This window comes from Alligator mississippiensis, chromosome 3, assembly GCF_030867095.1.
Source record: "Alligator mississippiensis isolate rAllMis1 chromosome 3, rAllMis1, whole genome shotgun sequence".
Classification (NCBI taxonomy): domain Eukaryota; kingdom Metazoa; phylum Chordata; order Crocodylia; family Alligatoridae; genus Alligator; species Alligator mississippiensis.
In genome coordinates this window covers 344,931-365,474 of record NC_081826.1, presented here as the reverse complement: position 1 = coordinate 365,474, position 20,544 = coordinate 344,931, and the positions used below count along the sequence as shown (strand labels likewise).

The following is a 20,544-nucleotide window of genomic DNA, read 5'->3' as shown; positions in this document are numbered from 1 at the left end:
TGAGGTACAACTGAGCCCTTTCTACCACTGCTTCTTTTGGGTGGATCATCAAAAAGGCATTTACAGCATAGGCATGATGCCAATGGATACTAGTGGCCAAATGAATCTGATCATATGTGTATGTAAGCCAAGAACAGAACAAGAAATGTCCTTGATTACTGCCCTACAGAATGCAGGATTTAGCACAGCCCCCCACTCCAATCCTACCCCAATGAGCAAGTCCCTGCCATATGACTATTAAGTATGGACCCCAAGCACTGGCCTGAAGGATGGTTACTTACTAAGGATTGAACTGAGCACTCTTATCCCTGTTACGAGTCAGGAAGCATGTTGGAGAGCCGTTAGCCACGTGCTAATCTAGCTAAGCCCTCAGTCTGAATGAGCTCTCACAATAATGCTTTCATAGACAGCCGTGAGTCGTGCTCAACTGAATCTCAGGACAATTCCTGACTCACCTGTGGCCTTTTTTGGTTGACCTGTTTCCTCCCCCCAACAATATTTCTCACCTTGCTGTTTGGATCAGCTCCATTTTCTATCAGCATCTTGATAGCATGAGCGTGGCCACCTCCAGCTGCCTCAGAGAGGGGAGTGTTTCCATTGGCATCGGTGCACTCCACTATCTTGATGTGGTTAGAGAGACGTGTGGCCTTCCCTTTCTCATCCGTACTCACTCCATTCTTAGTATCCAAATCTGACACCTCAGTAGAGACACAAAGGCAAACAGAGTGCATATGGAAAATGGGGAAAAAGTGCTCTCTGCTTTGGATACCAAAGGAATTGTGTGTTAGTTGATAGACTAATGTAAAAAGAAAGATGCAAGCTATTTACCATTCATGGCACAGTAATATTTTCCAGACATGCCAGAAGCCGGCTCTTTGCACCAAAGCATTCACAATGTGATGCAACACAAAGGCTTGGAACACAATTCCTTAGTTCTCTACTTTATTTTTTTGCTTCTCCTTTGCTAACAAACAAAAGAGCTTCCTAGGGAGGGAGGTGGGAGGAGGGGTGGCCTTATTTCTGAAGACTTCTTTTTAGAGTCTTCAACAGCGGATCAGGGTACATTAATGAATTTATTTAGAAACAAAGAGCACTCAAATAAAATAATATTCTGATCCTATATTTTCAGAGCCCACTGAATATCCCAGCTACCAGATAACCTATCCTTCTCCTCCTTGCACTTACTTCCTTTAGCACAGCTTTCATTTCATCCACATCCCCCTCAAATGCTGCCTCCAACATCCGTTTCTTTCTTTGCTGCTCTTCTCGCTGCTTCTTCCTTTCTTCTTCCTCTTTCTGTCTCTCCCGTTCAGCTGCTACCTGCTCCTTCTTCACCATTGCAATGAAGGCCTGCAATGAAATGTGAATTGTAAATGTGAATGTGAATACTATTTGTACCAGAAGGCAGGGGCTCCAAGCACCTCAAAAGAGAAGCAAGGTGTATGGAAGCTGGCTGCTCCAATCATATTTTTAATTTGTATTGCAATAACATTTACAGATCTAGTTAGGGGTTAGGGTGCAGGAATATATAAAAAAAAACATAAGAAAGAGACAGTCACTGCTTCAAGGAATGTATACTGTAATAACCACAAAGGGAGACAACTGATGGACGCAAAGAACAACTGTTATTAGGATGGGGCAGTGCAACAAAGGGAGAAGATTTCTGATATACAAAAGATGTGCAGTCAGCTATAGAAAACAGATTTGGAAGGGACCTCAAGAAGTCACCTAGTCCATCCCTGGTCCCAGGCAGGATGAACTGAACATGAATATTCCTGCCCAAAATTTGTCAGTCTTAAAAACCTACTTTTAAAAACTTCCACTGACAGAGGTTGTTCAAGTTCCCTCAGCAATCTGTTCCAGTTCTTCATGTTTCCTGTAGTAGGGAATTTCTCCAAATGTCTAAACTTAATCTCATTTGCTGCAATTTAAACCCATTAGTTCTTGTCCTATCCCCAGGGGACAAGAAGAATAATTTATTACTTTCCAATTTACAGCAACCTGTTACATGTATGCTATCATGACTCCTCTATGTGTTCTCTTATGCTTTTCAAACTTTGCCCAAGTCAAAGGCAACAAGTCCAATTTCTGAATGTTAAAACTATTCAAATTCAAATGAGAAATTAGGAACAAATTTTGAACAGAATAACTAAGCAATGGAACAGATTCCCATGGGATGTAACTGATTCTCTACCATAGGAAATCTTAAAGTCTAGAGTTGGTATCTTCTTTAAAAACTCCATCGTTGAACCACAAGATCCCAGGACTCTTTTATGACATGCTGAGTAAAGTTCCCTGGCATGCATCATGCTAGAGGATCACACTAAATGACCTCTCTGGTTCTGTCTGATCTTATAATAAAGGCTATAACAAGATGTGTGCTCTTGGATGGCAGGAAGTCCTCAGCCCCTCCTTCTCCTAGCCCGATTATTATTTCTGCAACAACTTACTGCCTTCAGGGTAGGATTTGACTGACTAAAAGAAACTGAGTTTCCCTATGATGTTTTTACTATTATGATTGTGAAGTAAACCTTCAAAACGTGCCCAAGCTTTGTTCAATTCATGTCAATATGGAATGAACAATGAGCATAATGATGAAAATTTAAATAGTAGTAGTATTAATTTGTTTTTCAATTATTAAAACATACAGGAAAGAAAAGACCAAATCACATAGATGAAGATCTGCACGATGTACTAAGATCAATGTTCACGACGTACCCTGAATCCGTAAAGATGTACCATACACAGTTTTTCAGTTTCACCACTGGTGGACCCCTAAGTATGTTTAACATTTTATATTGTAAAAGCTATAAAGCTGTCAACATTTAAAAATGGAAAGGCGGGGTGGGGGGACTAAAAGTGACTACTAATCTAAAAAACTCCTGTGGAAAAGGCAAAACACTTCAGGTAGAAATGGAAGGGGGGGAGGATGGTCCCAAATATTTCATAGTTTCATAGCAGTTAGGGTCAGGAGGGACCTGATCAGATCATCTAGCCTGACCCCCTGCCACAGGCAGAAATGAATGCTGGGCTCACAAGACCCCAGACAGGTGATCTTCTAACCTCTTTTTGAATTTGCCCAAGGTAGGGGCAAGGACCACTTCCCTGGGAAGTTGGTTCCAGATTCTGGCCACCCTAACTGTAAAATACTGCCTTCTGATCTCTAACCTACAAGCAGACCTGGACAGGTTGGACATATGGGCGGAAAACAACAGAATGCAATTCAACAAGGAGAAATGCAAAGTGCTGCACTTAGGGAGGAAAAATGTCCAGCATACCTACTGCCTAGGGAATGACCTGTTTGGTAGAATGGAAGTGGAAAGGGATCTTGGAGTCCTAGCGGACTCCAAGATGAACATGAGTCGTCAGTGTGACGAAGCCATCATGAACAATGGTCATAAGCTGATGGAGAATAGGTTTAGGTTTCATAGATTCATAGATGCTAGGGTCGGAAGGGACCTCAATAGATCATTGAGTCCGACCCCCTGCATAAGTAGGGAAGTGTGCTGGGTTCAGATGACCCCAGCTAGACGCTTATCTAACCTCCTCTTGAAGACCCCCAGGGTAGGGGAGAGCACCACCTCCCTTGGGAGCCCGTTCCAGACCTTGGCCACTCGAACTGTGAAGAAGTTCTTCCTAATGTCCAGTCTAAATCTGCTCTCTGCTAGCTTGTGGCCATTATTTCTTGTAACCCCCGGGGGCGCCTTGGGGAATAAAACCTCACCAATTCCCTTCTGTGCCCCCGTGATGAACTTATAGGCAGCCACAAGGTCGCCTCTCAACCTTCTCTTGCGGAGGCTGAAGAGGTCCAGGTGCCCTAGTCTCTCCCCATAGGGCTTGGCCTGCAAGCCCTTAACCATATGTGTGGCCCTTCTTTGGACCCTCTCCAGGTTATCCACATCCTTCTTGAAGTGCGGCACCCAAAATTGCATGCAGTACTCCAACTGCGGTCTGACCAGCGCCCGATAGAGGGGAAGTATCACCTCCTTGGATCTGTTCATCATGCATCTGCTGATGCACGATGAAGTGCGGTTAGCTTTGCTGATGGCTTCGTCACACTGATGACTCATGTTCATCTTGGAGTCCACTATGGCTGGCCTTGCTGGCTGTGGTCTGGCATTGGCGGTTCATGTTCATCTTGGAGTCAATAATGACATCAAGATCCCTTTCTGCCGCTGTGCTTTCAAGAAGGGAACTCCCCAGCCTGTATGCATGCTGTGGATTCCTTCTCCCCAGGTGCAGCACCCTGCATTTGTCTACATTGAACCCCATCTTATTCTCATCTGCCCACCTTTGTAGTCTGTCCAAATCTAGTTGCAGCCTCTCTCTCCCTTCAAGTATGCCCATCTCGCCCCACATCTTAGTGTCATCAGCAAACTTGGACAATGTGCTTTCCACCCCCTCATCCAAGTCACTGATGAAGATGTTACACAGTGTGGACCCGAGGACCGAGCCCTGGGGTACCCCACTGCTCACATCTCGCCAAGTTGAGTACAGCCCATCCACCACTACTCTCTGGGTGGGGGTGCCCCATCAGCCAATTTTTTACCCATCCAACTGTGTAGGCATCAATGCCACAGTTGCCTAATTCATTGATGAGAATGGGGTGACACACAGGGTCAGAGGCCTTCTTAAAGTCTAGAAAGACTACATCCATGATGACACCATCATCCAAGGATTTAGTTACTTGGTCACAAAGGCAATCAGGTTGGTCAGGCAGGACCTGCCTTTGATGAACCCATGCTGATTGCCCCTGAGCGTGATCTCCCCTGCAGGCCCCCCACAGATGTGCTCCTGGATGATTCTCACCAAGATCTTCCCGAGCACCAAGGTGAGGCTTACAGGCCTATAGTTACTTGGGTCCTCCTTCCTCCCTTTCTTGAAAATTGGGACCACATTAGCTAGTTTCCAATCCTTCGCCACAGAACCATCCTTTCACAGAACCATTAGAGAGGGAGGGAGACAAACAAGGGTGTGGGGGGAAAAAACAAAGAAATATAATCAAGACAAAAGGAAGGAATTGGTTCAAATCCTTCCCCTATTATTTTCTTTCCAGAAGTTTCTTCCCATGGTGGAAGATTATGAAGCAAAATTGTTCCAAAATTGTTATTAAAGTATTTTTTGACAATACAAATCAACGTGCAAGGTTAGCAGCAATGAATTGCTCTGGAGCATGAATTAGTCAGCTAACAGTGGTTGCAGGTGCTAGGCTCCGTGCTGAACAGCAGAGCCAAGGCCTGCATGTGCATATACCCAATTGCTAAACAGGCAGTCCTCGGACTTATGACACAATTAGCTCCTGAAAACCGTATCTTAAGTCAAAACATTGCAACTCAGAACCATTTTCCCATAGGAAACAATGTTATAAATGGGGGACTGGATCCTGAACCAAGGCCCGTTACCCTATTTTCACCAAAAATAACCCAGAATTTTATACTCAATCAATTCTAGATGAGTTATATAGCTATGTTAATGTTTTTATATTGTAAATAGCCATCATATTGATTTGGAAGGACTCTGAGGTGACTTTGCTGGACTTTTTGAAGGGTTCTTGGCTGGAGTCTTTTCAGGAGTCTTGGCTACAGGTTTTTCTGGATTCTTGGCTGCTTTCTTAAAGAAAGTGTCCAAGGAAGTTTGGACAGATGTTCTCCAGAGAGCTGGGCAACGCAGCGAACTTGTTTACTGGCGTGGCATTGGATCAAGTGTCATAAAGTCGAAACAGGGTGTTAATTTATAAACATTGTAAGTGCCATTCGTTGTAACTGAAAAAGTTGTAAGTCGAGGACTGCCCGTATTGGCACTGCTACCAGCCTCCTAAACCCTCTTTTCCTATTTCCAAAGGAAAGCTGCTTCTTACCTCTCTCTGCAGGCACTCCATTAACTCTCTATATTCCTTCTGTTCCTTCAGCCGCTTGTCTTTCTCTCTGTGGGCCAGGACACAGCGGAAAGCACACTGCAAAGTCAGAGCAGCCTTTTCTTTGCAGCTTAAGTCTGTGTGATGCAAAGAGAATGAAATAACATGGACTGCAACCCAGCATAGGCGCGAGATGGCACGGTGGCACACAGAGATCATGGTAACCCCTGGTTGAAGGAACAACTGCAGCTTACTAGGTTTAAAGATAATGAATCCTTGTAACAGGCCTAGATTCCAGGATTCATGGTGGCGCCTGCTGGTGGCTGTCTAGTGCCTGTTGCCCTTGGGACTCATGGTCACTCCTCTCTTTGCTCTCACCTGCCACCCCTTGCTGGTCCTGTTTCACTGGGGAACAGGAGGCTACCCAGTCTCTCAGATGGTCACTGTCTCACCGCCAATCAATGCACTGGCAACACAGGACCTTAGGGGTCCATTTCATGGCTCCAACCTCCCCTCAAACTACATCCATGTGTCTCAGGTGTTGCAGATTAATGTCCGGTGTGCCCTTGGCCCACAGTCTCCCTCTCTATCTGTTAATCAGTCAGCTCATCTAGCAGATCCATGGTTCCAGTCCTATATCCAGCCATTATCTGGATCCCATGCCTTTAAGAGCCCCTGAATTCTCAGCCTGTCAAGGGGCTCCCATCTGCTTCAGCCTCCTGCAGCAAACCTGGCTGCTTGGGCTTGATTCAGAGAGTAGGCTTCTTCTGCTTTAACCCAGGCATGCTCCCCAATAGTAGTATTGAAGGCTCTTCAATACCCCCAGCCCCCCAAATACCCCAAATGGGGACCTCCTCCCACCACTTAGTCCCAATGACCCGTCCTCCAGAATTAACTCCAATGAAAAGCATATGTCCTGCAGCTACAACATAAACTCTCAGCCTATCGGCTGGCTGCCTGCTATGCCTCTCCTTGCCTGGAGTCCTATTTTCTGCTGGCAAGGCTTCAGCATCTCCCAGGCCTTCCAGCTTGCCCACAGCCAGGCTCCCCTTGCCATTAGTTCCATGGCAGTGCTCCTTCTGCTTCAGCCTCCTGGGCCAGACTGAGTGCTTGGCTCAGGCCCTGGCTTATATCTCATCCCAGCCCTGCCCCCTTCCAGTTGGCTAGTCCTGGCCCTGTGGGTCACCCTGGCAATTTGTACCTGTGACTGCACAAGACCCCATATTGTCCATAGGGTTGCCAACCCTCCAGGATTGCTCTGAAGTCTCCAGGAATTAGATATAAATCTCCAGGAAACTGCTGAAAGTCACCCAGGAGATAAGTGATCAGGCATTCATTAAAATAAACATTAAATGTTGAATCCGATTTATACCATAGTCCAGTGGGGTTTTTTTAAATATAATAGTAATGTGCATTTGCCTTCCTAATGTAAAGTCATTAATGCCATTATGTCATGTAATGAAACCTCCCGGAAGAGATTTAGAGTTGGCAGCCCTAATTGTCCATACCAGGGCTCAGCCCTGTTGCTCTTCTGCAGAATAAGTAGTTCTGCCCTAGGCCCTCCTAGCCAGGGCTTCCCTGTATTTACTTCCTACCCCAGCATAACAAGGCAGTCCTGTCCCTGTTACAATCACTCAGAAAAAAAAAGACCAGGGAATCATAGATAGCTCTGACAACATCTCTTCAACATACATAGTGGTCAAAGTGTGGAACAGATCATTATTGTCATTGTTGCTATTCACGACACTGTTCTGGTGTTAAATGACAGGAAAGATCTTTTTCAGCCACAATTTCTATCAAATTCCATCAGCCCAGAAGGAATCCTGTTTCATTTTACTTCCTTGTACTCCCTGGGATAAGCTACCTGTCATCCTGAGAAAGAGGAACTACAGTATCCAAGAAAGAACTGAGGCTGATACTGTTTCTAATAACAAGGGGAGGAAACAGTGGGCCCATTAGTTTGTGTTGTTCGTATTATATAATCATGGGGGCCCCTCTGGACTTCAAAATGATGAATCTATGGAAACTTGTGTAATCTAATGCAAGTTATTTCAGGTTTTACAGGACTGAAAAAAAAGCATTTTTCTTACAAAGTTTCTGGGTTTCTTTCTGCTTCATGGTATTACAATCTACACCAGTAGCTCACACATGTTAAACTGTCCTATGACAACTAGATTTTAAGTTATTTAATACAGTAGACTGTAAACTTGTTACAGCCCCTCAGACTAGCGCAGTCAATGCAGTTTCTATAGACAGCAACATGCAAGGGAGTGTAGGAGAAATTATTCGCTTAAGCTCCCAACCTGAAAAGGGAACACTTGCGAATACTCCTGACCCCAACGGGGCTCGTTTCCCAGCTGAGACTCAAATAAGCAGGAGACGAGGGTGTGGTCTTTCCAGTTTATTTGGCCGAAGGTCCCCCCACCTCAGAAAGGCAGAGGGGCCCCGGTTGCACTCGTACACACGTATTTATATTCTCTGGTTACATGATATCTTCACATGCGTAAAGCTTTAGCGGAAATGACTAGTACTGCGTAACTCTTCTTTTATCTGTAGCGTAAGCTCCAATCAAAATAAAGTTTTAAAAAGTTTTACCAAATAAGGCACAGGTCTGCCGTTAAGCTTGTCTATCATGCTTAGTTACTATGGGGGAAGTTGTGGGCCCCTGAAGGTACAGGCTGTGCTTCCCATATTGCTAAAGGAAACCCCTTTCTCTGCGCACAATTTCTAACAGGAGTGAGGCTGTCAGCATAGCAACTGGCTGCTTTGGACTCCCTAGCCAGAATACCCAGGTGCCCATTTACAGCCGGGTTGACAAGGACAGATTTTAACACGAGTCCGGAATAAGGTTCAGACTCACACCTTGGGAGCGTAGCAAGACAGCTGAACCACTCAGCCTCCCCTCGCCCGGGGATGGATCCAGAGGGGTGCTTTCAGACCCCGCAAGAATAATGTCTCCATCCCTCCCGTACCGTCCCCTTGCACCCATCCTGTTAGCATGGGATTAGTTTTAATAAATAAGAGACATGCAGGATGGAGGAAAGCGACCAAGCATGCAAGCATAGCAAACAGTGAAATGGGTGCGAACTAAACTTGCTACTGAGCCTTGTGCTCTCTAGTTGTCCCTGTAATCCCAAGGCTCAGCAGGTCATGCTAAGCTAGGTAAGCAATCTAAATGGCCCCTGGCTCTCTCCCCAGCCTGCCCCACCCATCCTGGGTATGCAACCTCCTGAGTCTGCTGCTCATGCCCTTCCTGCGTATCATCGCTCCAAGCCTCTCCCAGCATAACAGTGGATCTGAACTTTGACCTCTGAAGTCAAAACTCCTCCATGGTGGGAATTCCCAAGCAGTGGGCTCCAACTGCACAAGCCTGGTGGATATTCTCATGTCCCTGCAATTCTTGCTCTGCACAACAGCTGTCAGTGATGCAGCAATAGTGATTTTCACAGCCTCTGTTGCTGGGAATCTGTGCAAACCCAGCACATACGTGTGGTCTGGCACAAGCTTGCATTCCTTTCTCACACAACCCTTTCGCAGCTCTCTGCATAGGCAGGCAGGGACAGGCAAACATGCCCCAGGCCATTTCCCAGGCAAGAAACAGCATCTACTGAAGTTAAACATTTTTATATCTATGGCTTGCAGTTAAGATTTTTAGGAGCTCTTTGGTGTATGCTAAGGACCGTTCTCTGACAGAAATTAATATATATGCCACTTGGAGAGTAGGCCAGGTTCCAGCCACACACCTTTCTAGATTCTTGCCTATATGGCTCCTACCTGAGCAACTCACAAACATTACTGAGTTTATCCTCACACCACATCAGTGAGGCTGGGCAGTCACATTTGATATGCTTTACATAGGTAGGGAACTAACATGCAAGAAGATTATCCTAACTTGCCCAAGGTCTGACAGGGAACCTGTGACACTGCAACAAACTTTGCAACAGCTTGTGACCCGAGAAACACAGGCTCCTACATCCCCTTCCACTGTGAGACCCTAGGAACTCCCCCTTCCCTCTCAGCTGGCATCACATAGCACCTCCGTGCTGGAAAAGACTGGTCTGAACAGTTGTGAGGTCTCACACAGCCGGCAGTTAAAACATCACGACAAGTTCTCTCAGGCATATCAGAACAGGACAATACCAATGAGAGATGGAAAATTCCTGTAAGATGCCAGCCGAGGCATCCTTTCTTTCTCAATGTTTTTCTAGCACTTTATCTGGTTTAGTTTCAAAAGTGCCCAAATATAATGATCTGCCTGCAATGTGGTGAGGAATCTATTGCATCAGGACTCCCAAGTTAACCCTGCTCTGATTCAACATCTTCAACAATATTTTTTTTTAAATCCCCCATGATGATAAACTGAAAGCTACAAACACCCAATAAAAACAAACTCATGTAAAAGGACCTGAAGTGGCTAAAAACACGTAAGTAAATGACTTGAGACTCATTTGGAAAACACTTACTTTCTCTATACCATCCTAACAGCCAACTGAGCTTCAGCCTGAACAATTAAGGGAAGTAAGTGCCTAGAGGATAGAGGTCTGAGCTAACCCAGCCTGTTTAGAATTGGTGGCTCCAGGGACAGTAAATCTTTCACACCTGCTGTTTAGCTCCTTCAGCAATCGCCTTTTGCAGGGCCTGACCTGACATCTCCACTGCTCCTGGGGGAGGCTGTGTCATTCTATATCAGGTCCTGTCTATATATGTTTGTGTCAAACAGTCTATCAGGATAATCCCTTCAACACACATATTCTGGATATTTCCCACGCCCTGGGCTTCTAAAACAGGGGCAGGCAATTATTTGGGCCCATGGACCACATAGGCAGGTCTGGAGAATTGTTGCAGGCCCGTCAGCACCCCACGCCCCCTGGTAACAGTCTGGAGCTGGCACACCCTGCAGCTCCTCCCCACCACTGCCACCAGCACCCAGCAGCAGCTGAGTACACCTGCCCAGACCGCAGCAGATGAACTCAAGACCACCCGGGAGCCCTAATCCTGGCCCACCCCGCATCTGTTCCAGACCAGCCCACCCATGACGAGCAGCAGCAGTGGCCTAGCAGAAGCTGCTACTTGGCATGGAGGAAACGCAGCCACCTCCCCCTCACCACTGCCAGGCCCTTCTTGGTACAACTGCCTGGAGCCTGTACCCAGGCTGCCCTGTGGCTCCTCTCCACTGCCATCCTGCTGGGCAGCCCAGAGATGAGCTTTGGATGGCCAGAGCAAGAAGGACCCAGCAGCGGCAGGGGGAGGCAGCTACTCTTCCCCCACACCCAGTAGCTGTTTCTGCCCGGCCGCTGTCACAGCCACCACTCATCGTGGGCGGGCAGTCCAGAGCAGGCGTGGGATGGGCCAGGGTCCAGGCTGTGCATGTGAGTCCCAGGTGGTCAGGAGCTGGTCTGCTCCAGAACGGGTGTGGGGTGGGGCAGGCCAGAGCTGTGTGTGTGGGCCTCCACCAGTACCATGGGGCTGGGGCAATTGGCAGCAGCAAGCAGCAGTCAGAAGGAGCCACCAGCACCTGGGCTGCAGTCCAGAAATGCAGTCCAGCTATGGAGCCCCCCCAGCACCACTGCACACCCAGTGGCAGTGGGACGCACCACTGGCCAGACAGTGCCTGGGCCAGGCGGGACCAAAGGACCCGCTGAGGACTGGACGAAGTCTTTCTGTGGCCCACCTCTGTTCTAAAAAGACTTCAAACTATTGGGGACAGAAAACAGTTACTTAGACCTGTGCCTTTAACCACAATTTTCAAACATTTCCAAATGATCCTTGTAACCCTCAGTCAGATGGGTGGCAAATTGGCTAAAGGACCGCACCCAGAGAGTGGTGGTGGATGGGTCATTTTCAGTATGGAGGAATGTGGGCAGTGGAGTCCCCCAGGGCTCGGTCCTCAGGCCTACACTGTTCAACATCTTTATCAGCGACTTGGACGAGGGGGTGAAAAGCACCTTGTTCAAATTCACAGATGACACTAAGACAGGGACGGGCAATTATTTTGGGCAGAGGGCCGCTTACTGAGTTTTGGCAAGCCATTGAGGTCCTCATGACAGACAGCCCAGGGCAGATAAATATTAATTTTCTAAATTTTTTAGGGGCCCCGTGGGCCAGATAGAATGGCCTGGCAGGCCACATCCGGCCCCCGGGCCACATTTTGCCCACCCCTGCACTAAGACGTGGGGAGAAGTAGGCACACTAGAAGGGAGAGACAGGCTACAACTAGATCTGGACAGGTTACGGGGTGGGCAGATGAGAATAGGATGGGTTTCAATACTGACAAGTACAGGGTACTACACCTAGGGAGAAAGAACCAGCAGCATACCTATAGGTTGGAGAACTCCCTTCTCGTCAGCACAGTGGCAGAAAGGGATCTTGGAGTCATTATTGATTCCAAGATGAACATGGGCTGCCAATATGAGGACACAGTCAGTAAGGCTAACTGCACCTTGTCGTGCATCCACAGATGCATCACGAGCAGGTCCAAGGAGGTGATACTCCCCCTCTGTGCGACACTGGTATAGGTGGTGGAGAAGAAGTATACATTAATGATAGACTACGAAGAAACAAGGAGGAAAAACAGGATTTGTTTGGGTCAAAAATCACTTTGAGTAAGGATGGTAAAAGTTCTCCGGGGGTAGAGCTGGAATTCTACTCATGACCACCAGGGAAGAATTTTTGTATGGCTGTCAATCTGTGTAATGGAGCAAAGTGCATCACGCAGTGGCAGCCACCTCTGCCCACACACAGATCGGGGAGGGCATATGCCCCCCAGGCCTGCACAAGTCCCACCACCTGACCTGGCCCGGCCAGGGCCTCACTCACCCCAGCCCCTACCTGTGTTCCACTCCCTCCCTCACCGCTGGGGCCTCGATCTGCACCTGCCCCTGGCAGTGAGGGAAGGAGTGGGGCAGGGGCAGGCGCTGCACAGCTGGGGCTGAGCATGGGACGGAGCTGTGACTGGCTTGTCCAGGGGATGCTTGGCGCAGAGAGGGGGTGGTGGATCCCACCGCTGCACGTACCCCAGGAGGGCATGGGGGGGGGAGGGGCATGTGCCCCAGATCTGCACATGGGGTAAGGGCGGGCTGCTGCAGCAGGCTGGGCTCTTCCTGGTTGCGGGGGGGCCTGGGTCATACTGTGCTGTGCTTGGGCAGGCAGCACTGGGAGTGGGGCTATTGTGGGGGGGGCGAATGGATGACTATAGCGAATCGTGGGGTGGCTACAGCCCCCGCCCCCCCCACCAGCACTGCTGCCGCCCGCCCTGAGTGTAGCCCTGGCCCTAGCACACCCTGCCCTGTGCAGATTCTGGGCACCTGGCCCCTGTGCCTCCCAGAGTGTGCATAGCAGCAAGAGCCATGGCCCCCCAGATGAGCTACTTGCAGCTGAGCCCCACACCCCACCCTGGCTGTACAGCACCTGCCCCAGCCCCATTGTGTCGGAAGACACATTCTGCCACCTATGCCAGTCAGCTGCATATGCAGGTTCCGATCCCATAGCCTATGCTGTCTGCCTCACAGACTATTATAATTCCAGTTATATTTGGCTGCCTGCTAAATCCAAGGAATCTGGTTATTACTAATATACCAGAGATCAAACAGTTTGATCTTACGGTTTCTTCTAGCCTTAAATGTTATGGAAGTATAATAGACAAGTCTAACTGAATTATCTCAGAGATAAGGGTTAAGTCTGCAGCCAAAGGGGTAGGCTTACCAAGGTGGGGTGTGGTACAACTGACGGGCCTACTTTGAGTCACTACCTACCTCACACCCTCTACAGAGCTCCTCTGGCAGCATCCACTGCGGGCAACTTTACGGAGCAGTGGGCACTGTAAAGGGCTCCCTATTAGGTGCCCCTCTCTGAATTGCAAGTTTACAGATTCACTAAAGTTTAGGGCTGGAATGGACCTCAGGAGATCATCAGGTCCAGCTCCCCTGCTCTGGACAGGGAAGACTGCTGGGGTCAAATAACTTCAGCAAGGTGTGCTTCCAGTCTGCTTTTAAAGATATCCAGGGTTGGTGCCTGCACCACCCTGGTTGGGAGTCTATTCCAGAGTCTGGTGTCACGAACCATGAAGAAGTTTTTCCTTATATCCAGTCTGAAACCTTCTTCTAGGAGTTTATGACCATTGCTCCTGGTTTTCCCCCAGTGTGCTTTGATGTATAGTTCATAGAATCATAGAAGTAGGGTTGGAAGGGACCTTGTAGATCTTCAAGTCCGACCCCCTGCCTGGGCAGGAGGAAAACTGGGCTCAAATGACCCCAGCCAGGTAGGCATTGAGCCGCTTCTAAAAGACCCCCAGGGTAGGAGCCAGCACCACTTCCCTTGGAAGTTGGTTCCAGATCCTAGCCGCTCTGACTGTGAAGTAGTCCTTACAGATGTCTAATCAAAACCTACTCTCCAAAAACTTGTGGCCATTATTCCTTGTTATCCCAGGGGGCGCTAGGGGAAACAAGGTCTCCCCCAAACCCTTCTGGTCCCCCCTAGTGAGTTTATAGATGGTCACCAGGTCCCCCCTCAGCCTTCTCTTGTGAAGGCTGAACAGGTTCAGGTCCCGTAGCCTCTTGTTGTAGGGCCTGCCCTGCTGTCCCCGGATCATGCGGGTGGCCTCCTCTGGACCCTCTCCATGTTGTCCACATCCCTCTTGAAGTGGGGTGCCCAAACTGGACACAGTACTCCCTCCAGCTGTGGCCTGACCAGTGTCGCGTGGAGGGGGAGGATCACCTCCTTGGCCCTACTTGAGATGCACCTGTGGATGCACGATAGGGCCTGGTTAGCCCTGCCGACCGTGACCTCGCATTGTCGGCCCATGTTCATCTTGGAGTCAATAATGACTCCAAGATCCCTTTCTGCCTCCGTGCTCTCAAGAAGGGAGTTTCCCATCTTATAAGCGTGCTGCCGGTTACTACTGCCCAAGTGCAGCACCCTGCACTTGTCCGTATTGAAACGCATCCTGTTTTTGTTAGCCCACCCCTGCAACCTATCCAGGTCTTGCTGCAGTTTTTCCCTCCCTGCTAACGTGCCCACCTCACCCCAAATTTTGGTATCATCAGCAAATTTGAACAGGTTGCTTTTCATCCCGTCGTCCAAATTGCTGATAAAGAAATTGAACAATGCAGGCCCACCTCACTCCGGGGCTACAAACAGTGTAACCTCAGATTTGTGGGTCTCCCTCAGTAACAGGGAGAGCCTTTAGCCTTGGACAAGCCTGAAATCTCACCCCAACCTCCACCTGGTGCTACAACAGAACTCCTGGTCGGGTTCCAAGACAGCCTCTGCTCAGCCACCAGCTTCTAAGCACCCTAGCACCTGACCTTTGCTACATAACATACTGGACTTGGGATCATAAAAAAGCAGAGCTGGAAGAGACCTCACAAGGTCATCGAGTCCACACCCTGCTCAAAGCAGGATCGTCCCTGACTAAACCATCCCAGCCAAATGTCTGAACAAACTGCTCTTGAAATTTTCCATGGATGGAGATTCCACCACTTCCCTAGACAGCCTGTTCCAATGCCTGACCACTCTCAGAGTCAGGAAATACCTCCTAATCTCCAGCCTAAATTTCCTCTTCTGTAGCTTGTGTCTGTTGCTCCTAGTTCTGTTCCTTACAGCCACAGAAAAAAGCCCATCTTCCATCCTCTCTGTAATCACCCTTCATGCATTTAAAGATTGCTATCAAATCCCCATGTAGTCTTCTCTTCTCCAGGCTAAATAACCCTAGTTATGTCAGCCTTTCCTTGAACATCTATGTTCCTGGAACACCTCCTCAAGGTCAGAGAAGCCAAAACCCTGCCAGTGACACCATCTATGCAGTCATGAGCTAATATCTAGGATGCATCTGCTGTGGCAGAAATGCCACCGTCTGTGTCTCTCCAGAAACCTGTCCCGGTCAGCTTGGGACACTGGGGTCGAATTCCTGAGGGAGGGGGGATTTTCCTCCCTGCCTATGTGACAAAAGCCTGGTGCTGAGAGTGTGGTCCCTCTGGTCACCTGAGTGGGGGAGGGAAAAGCCCCTGCTCCTCAGCCCAGGTAACCAGTGATGCTTTTTAAATTGGTTGGCTAGTTGCCAACACTGCTGGCTTCTCTTGGACTGGGCTACTGAGGTCAGAAAGGCGATATAAAGGCCTGGTCCAAGAAGGAGGAGGGGAGAAGCCATTTTACCAGCATGGCACGAGCATCAGGACACAGGGAGGGAGTCTGATCCAACTGAAATGCTCTCTTCCTGGAAATCTCTGGGCCAGATCTCTACTATCTTCTGGAGGATACTCGTGAGTGTTTCTACAGAGTTAGTCAGCTCACAGTGATGCATTTGCGTATCAAACGGCTACCTCAGCCAGACTGTTTTGCTCAACGGTAATCCCTTGATAGCGCTCTACCTCTTACCCTATTCTAACCCTACCCTTTGTAACCAATAAAGTTCTCCTTTGTGAGTGGCATAGGAGACTTATTGAGGGGTGGGTTTAATTATGCCTAGGAGGCCCCTTAGGTCTGTGGACTAAGGGAGACTATCCTTTTTGGCACCCGACTTGGGGAGGAGCCCCAAGTGCTTGGATTGGGTCGAGTACACGTAGGACTATTAGGCCTGTGTTTCCCCGAGGACACAGAACCCAGAAGGTCCCCTCTCAGGGGGGTGACGGCACGTTACCCTCGGACTCTGTGATGGGGCTCGAAAGGGGGTCTGCCAGGGCTTAGGCACCCCTGGAGAGACACGTGGAGTCCGGCAGGTGGACAGGCGTGGGGAGGTGGGAGGCTCAACGCAGGAGCTCCCCCGACTGGCCCGCCACATCTGCCTCTTTCTGGGCTTTTACTCGCGACTGGAAGCGTCAATAACACCAGCTGGGCCCCTGCTCCCTTCACCCTTGTGCTCAAAGCCATGCAGACACTTTTGATCTGCTCAAGGTCACCCCTGGCACTATCATTAGTGCTCACATGGACAAGCAGCTTGGGATAGTAGTCAGAGGGCTGGATAAGTCTGGGCAACCTTTCCATGAAATCTGATGAGAGCTCCTGGCAGGCAGCAGACCTCCCGAGCCAACAGGTCAGGCCGGCAGATGAATGCTTCTGTGCCCCACATGAAGGAGTCAGCAGCCATCACCACCCAGTCTACAAGCAGCTCCCCCAAGGGCTTGTGAGTGTTTGTAAGAAAGCCTGCCTGGCTTGCTCCTGAGCTGTGCAGGTCTCCCTCTCCTATTCCGATTCCTGTTTTTAAACCCTTGTTTCCCCATGTGATGACAGACGTCTCGAGTTTGGTACCACCTGTTGTCTAGGTAGCCCCTCCCCTCGTCCCACCTGCCACAACTTTGCTGTTATGTTTGATATGTGAGAGGGTTTCAGTGGAGCTCTTTAGTTGAGGGGTTCCCTGGCACTGGTGGTATGATGGCCTACGGTGCACTGCAGGCCTGCCGTTGGTTTCCTCCAACTATGTGTACCCAGGTCTAGCGATATCACTGGGCCAGCCTGTCTTCTACTCTCACTGGCTCCTCCGCTAGCTCTGGCAGTCCTTCTTCCTCCCTTTTTCCTCTAGAAATAATATTCCGCCTGGGCGGGGAGACTTCCCGTACTGATGTCAGGGACCCAGCGATCCCTAGGGAGGGCTCCACCTATCTCTGCCCCTATTTCCCTTGGGGTACCTGCTCCTCCGTGCAGGGAGCCTTGGTGCTCCCCCTGATTCCCTCCTCCTGAGAGGGATCCTGGACCTTCTCCGCTCCCTACCTGGGGTAGGACAGGGAGCTTCCTGCCCCCTGCCTCTGATAGAGGCTTCAAGCCTCCTCCTGCCTCTGTCAGGGCTCCAAACCTTGCCTCCGATGCAGTGTGGATCCGTTGCAACCTTGCTGGTGCCTTTCCCACGGGGAAGCTGCAGCACACCGGCCGTGCTGCCCACCTTCTCCTTCTCTCTCTCGCTCCCCCTACCCGCAGGTGCTGCCGGGGCTTTTGAACTGTCCTGCGGCGGCCGCGGAGATTGGCTCAGCTGTTTCCCTCACCGGGAACAGCTGCTTAAATAACCGGCGTAATGCCGGCTCGCACAGCTGTAATTGCGGCTGCAGCTGCTGCCGCGGTCTCGGCTCCAATGCCGCCGTCTCTCCCGGAGGTAAGTACCCCCGTCCGGGGCTCTGTCTCGGGGTTGTATCCACCCCACAACCCTTCCTGCCCTTAGCCTGTGCCCATGATGGCGGCACGCCACCATCACACCCCGATTTCTAGGTCTAGCTTCCTTGGGATTGTCAGCTTATTTTCAGCCTCTGGATCCTATCCTCTTTGGCTTGACATCCCAGATGGAGATTGAGGACACCTGACCTCAGCTCCATATACTGGGATCTGCCTCTTGCTCGCCTCTGGACTGGGCATCTCTGATTGCTGACCCCTACCTCATAACCTCTACTACAAGAGGCCCTGGCTCTAGCTACTAGGCTGAATTACGCTAATCTTCCTGGACAATGCTCCACTACATTTTTTCCAGTTACTCTTTCACTGAACCCAATAACTTGTGTTTGATTCAAGCACTTCAATTCTCAGGGGGTTAACCTCTTTTGTGCGTTGAACAGAGAACAGGAGAGACCAAAGTGCCAGCCAATGTTTAATTTCCTTGCAGGGGCAGAGAATTAATTAGATAAGATATACCTGGATGATCCCAAGCCTCACCAGTCTGACCCAAGTGAAAAATCTTTATGTTTAACCCTGAGGAAGTGAGCTCATATCAACCAAGCATCTAAGAGTAAGGACTCCCTACCTCACCTCAGAGCTCTAGTCTAGACCATCCCATTAGATGTCCTGTTCCCAGATATGGCTAACTGTAACAGGGTCTTACCCCAGGGGTGGCCATAATGCCCCTGGAGTACCCTCTCAGTCCTTGTCCTCTCTGCTTCCTTTGGGCAATCTACCCTTCATCTTTCCTGCCATGCCACAATGATATCATGTCTTTAGAAAAAAAGAGGCTGCCCTAGGGCTCCCCAAACAGGATCTCACTCATAAGCACTGGTATCACTGCTCATCACCTTAAGGGCTAATCACAGCCTCCAAATCGGTTCCATTCCTTATCTCACCCTCTTGGGCTCTTATCTCTGCTCTTCGCCTGCTGTTGTGCCTCTGGCCCAAATCTCTGCTCCCTTCTGGGCTGTGGGCTCTCTAGCCTTGTTTCTGCCTCTCTTGAACTCATGGACACTCTGGCCCCAATCTCTGCTATTTCTGGGCTGTGCCCCCCGAGCCCCAAGCTCCACCCCTCTCTGGGCTAAGGGCTCACTAACCCTATTTCTGTCCCTCACTTGCCTCTCCCAGGCTTTTATTTCCCTCTCTCTCTTGCTGACATCTGGCAGGCCTCAAGACAGCCCTATGTCCCTTGGGCACCACTGGGATCTCCTCTCACCCCTTTATAGTCCCACCCAAACCACAACTCAAAAACTCGAAACACAACACATAAGCACACTGGATATAACTAAACCTTTAGACCCCTGGCTGGATACCAAAAGTCCTACCCAGCCTTGGGCCCTAGTCAATGCTAGTCCCCCAGGCCCTTCATTTGCTGTCTCCAGGCAAAGCACGCTCACAGTCATTCATCAGCAGCCAGCTCCCTGCAGAGCTCCTTTAACTTCAGCTTCCAGGGCCAGACTTTATATGCCCCAGAGCCCTGCCCCCTTCCGGACATGTGACTCCCTGGGAAGCCTGCAGGATGGCCTGTGGCAGCAGAGCTGGCACCACAGTTACTCTCTTGCTATTTCCCCAGGTTACTCTCCTGTTGTACTATTGCCTAATGGGCTACAGGCCCCTGGCCTCAGTTCTTGCCCCTTGGGCTGTGGGCTCCCTGGTCCAGTTTACACTTGGCCCCTTTTGGCTACAGGCCTATGGCCCCAGTTCTTGCCCCTCTCAGGCTGTAGTGCTACCCCTCTGGGCTATGGGTCCCTGACCCTGGATCTCACCCCTCTTGGGCAACTATTCCACCCTTCAGAGCTGAGCTACTTCCCTGATTGCCTGGAAGGCCAAACTGACCCCTAGCTCAAGCCCTGGGCCTTTATATTCCCTAAGCCCCACCCCTGCACATCAGGGACTCTTCACTCTTTGCAGGGATTGCTCATCAGGATCTGCCATCCAGTTTACAAGGGAGCTGACATTTATTGCTACCACTGCTTCCTTGTTGCCTGCCTAGACTCTACCCTCCTGTCTCATGGTAGCAGAGCTACCCCTACACGAAGCACTCCTAGCCTTGACATCTAATTGCCTACCTTCCTGCAGCCACCTTGCTCTGAGCAGTGCTCCCTTAACCAGCTGAAGATGATCCCCTTCTCCTTAACTTGCAGCTCTCTGCCTAGGGAATAGTGCTTTCTTGCTGCCTACTCCTTTGCAGGTGACCTTTATCCTGCCCCCTGTCTCCTACAGGTTTTCCCTTAAAGTAACAGAAGTATTATAGATTAATAGATGTTAGGGTCAGAAGGGACCTCAATAGATCATCGAGTCCGACCCCCTGCATAGGCAGGAAAGAGTGCTGGGTTTAGATGACCCCAGCCAGATGCCCATCTAACCTCCTCTTGAAGACCCCCAGGGTAGGGGAGAGCACCACCTCCCTTGGGAGTCCATTCCAGACTTTGGCCACTCGAACTGTGAAGAAGTTCTTCCTAATGTCTAGTCTAAATCTTCTCTCTTATAGCTTATGGCCATTATTTCTTGTAACCCCCAGGGGCGCCTTGGTGAGTAAAGCCTCACCGATTCCCTTC

At 49.7% G+C, this 20,544-nt stretch overlaps 1 protein-coding gene across 1 annotated transcript in view; it reads right to left on the bottom strand.

The window, feature by feature from the left end:
* Positions 1-20,544, bottom strand: part of IQANK1 (IQ motif and ankyrin repeat containing 1) — a 95,849-nt gene that overhangs the window by 45,423 nt on the left and 29,882 nt on the right. The window contains exons 4-6 of the mRNA XM_014602043.3: positions 5,858-5,991; positions 1,186-1,350; positions 507-698 (exon numbers count right to left, since the gene is read on the bottom strand). Of these exons, the coding sequence (XP_014457529.2) occupies positions 507-698; positions 1,186-1,350; positions 5,858-5,991 (491 nt within the window). The remainder of the gene's footprint in view (positions 1-506; positions 699-1,185; positions 1,351-5,857; positions 5,992-20,544) is intronic.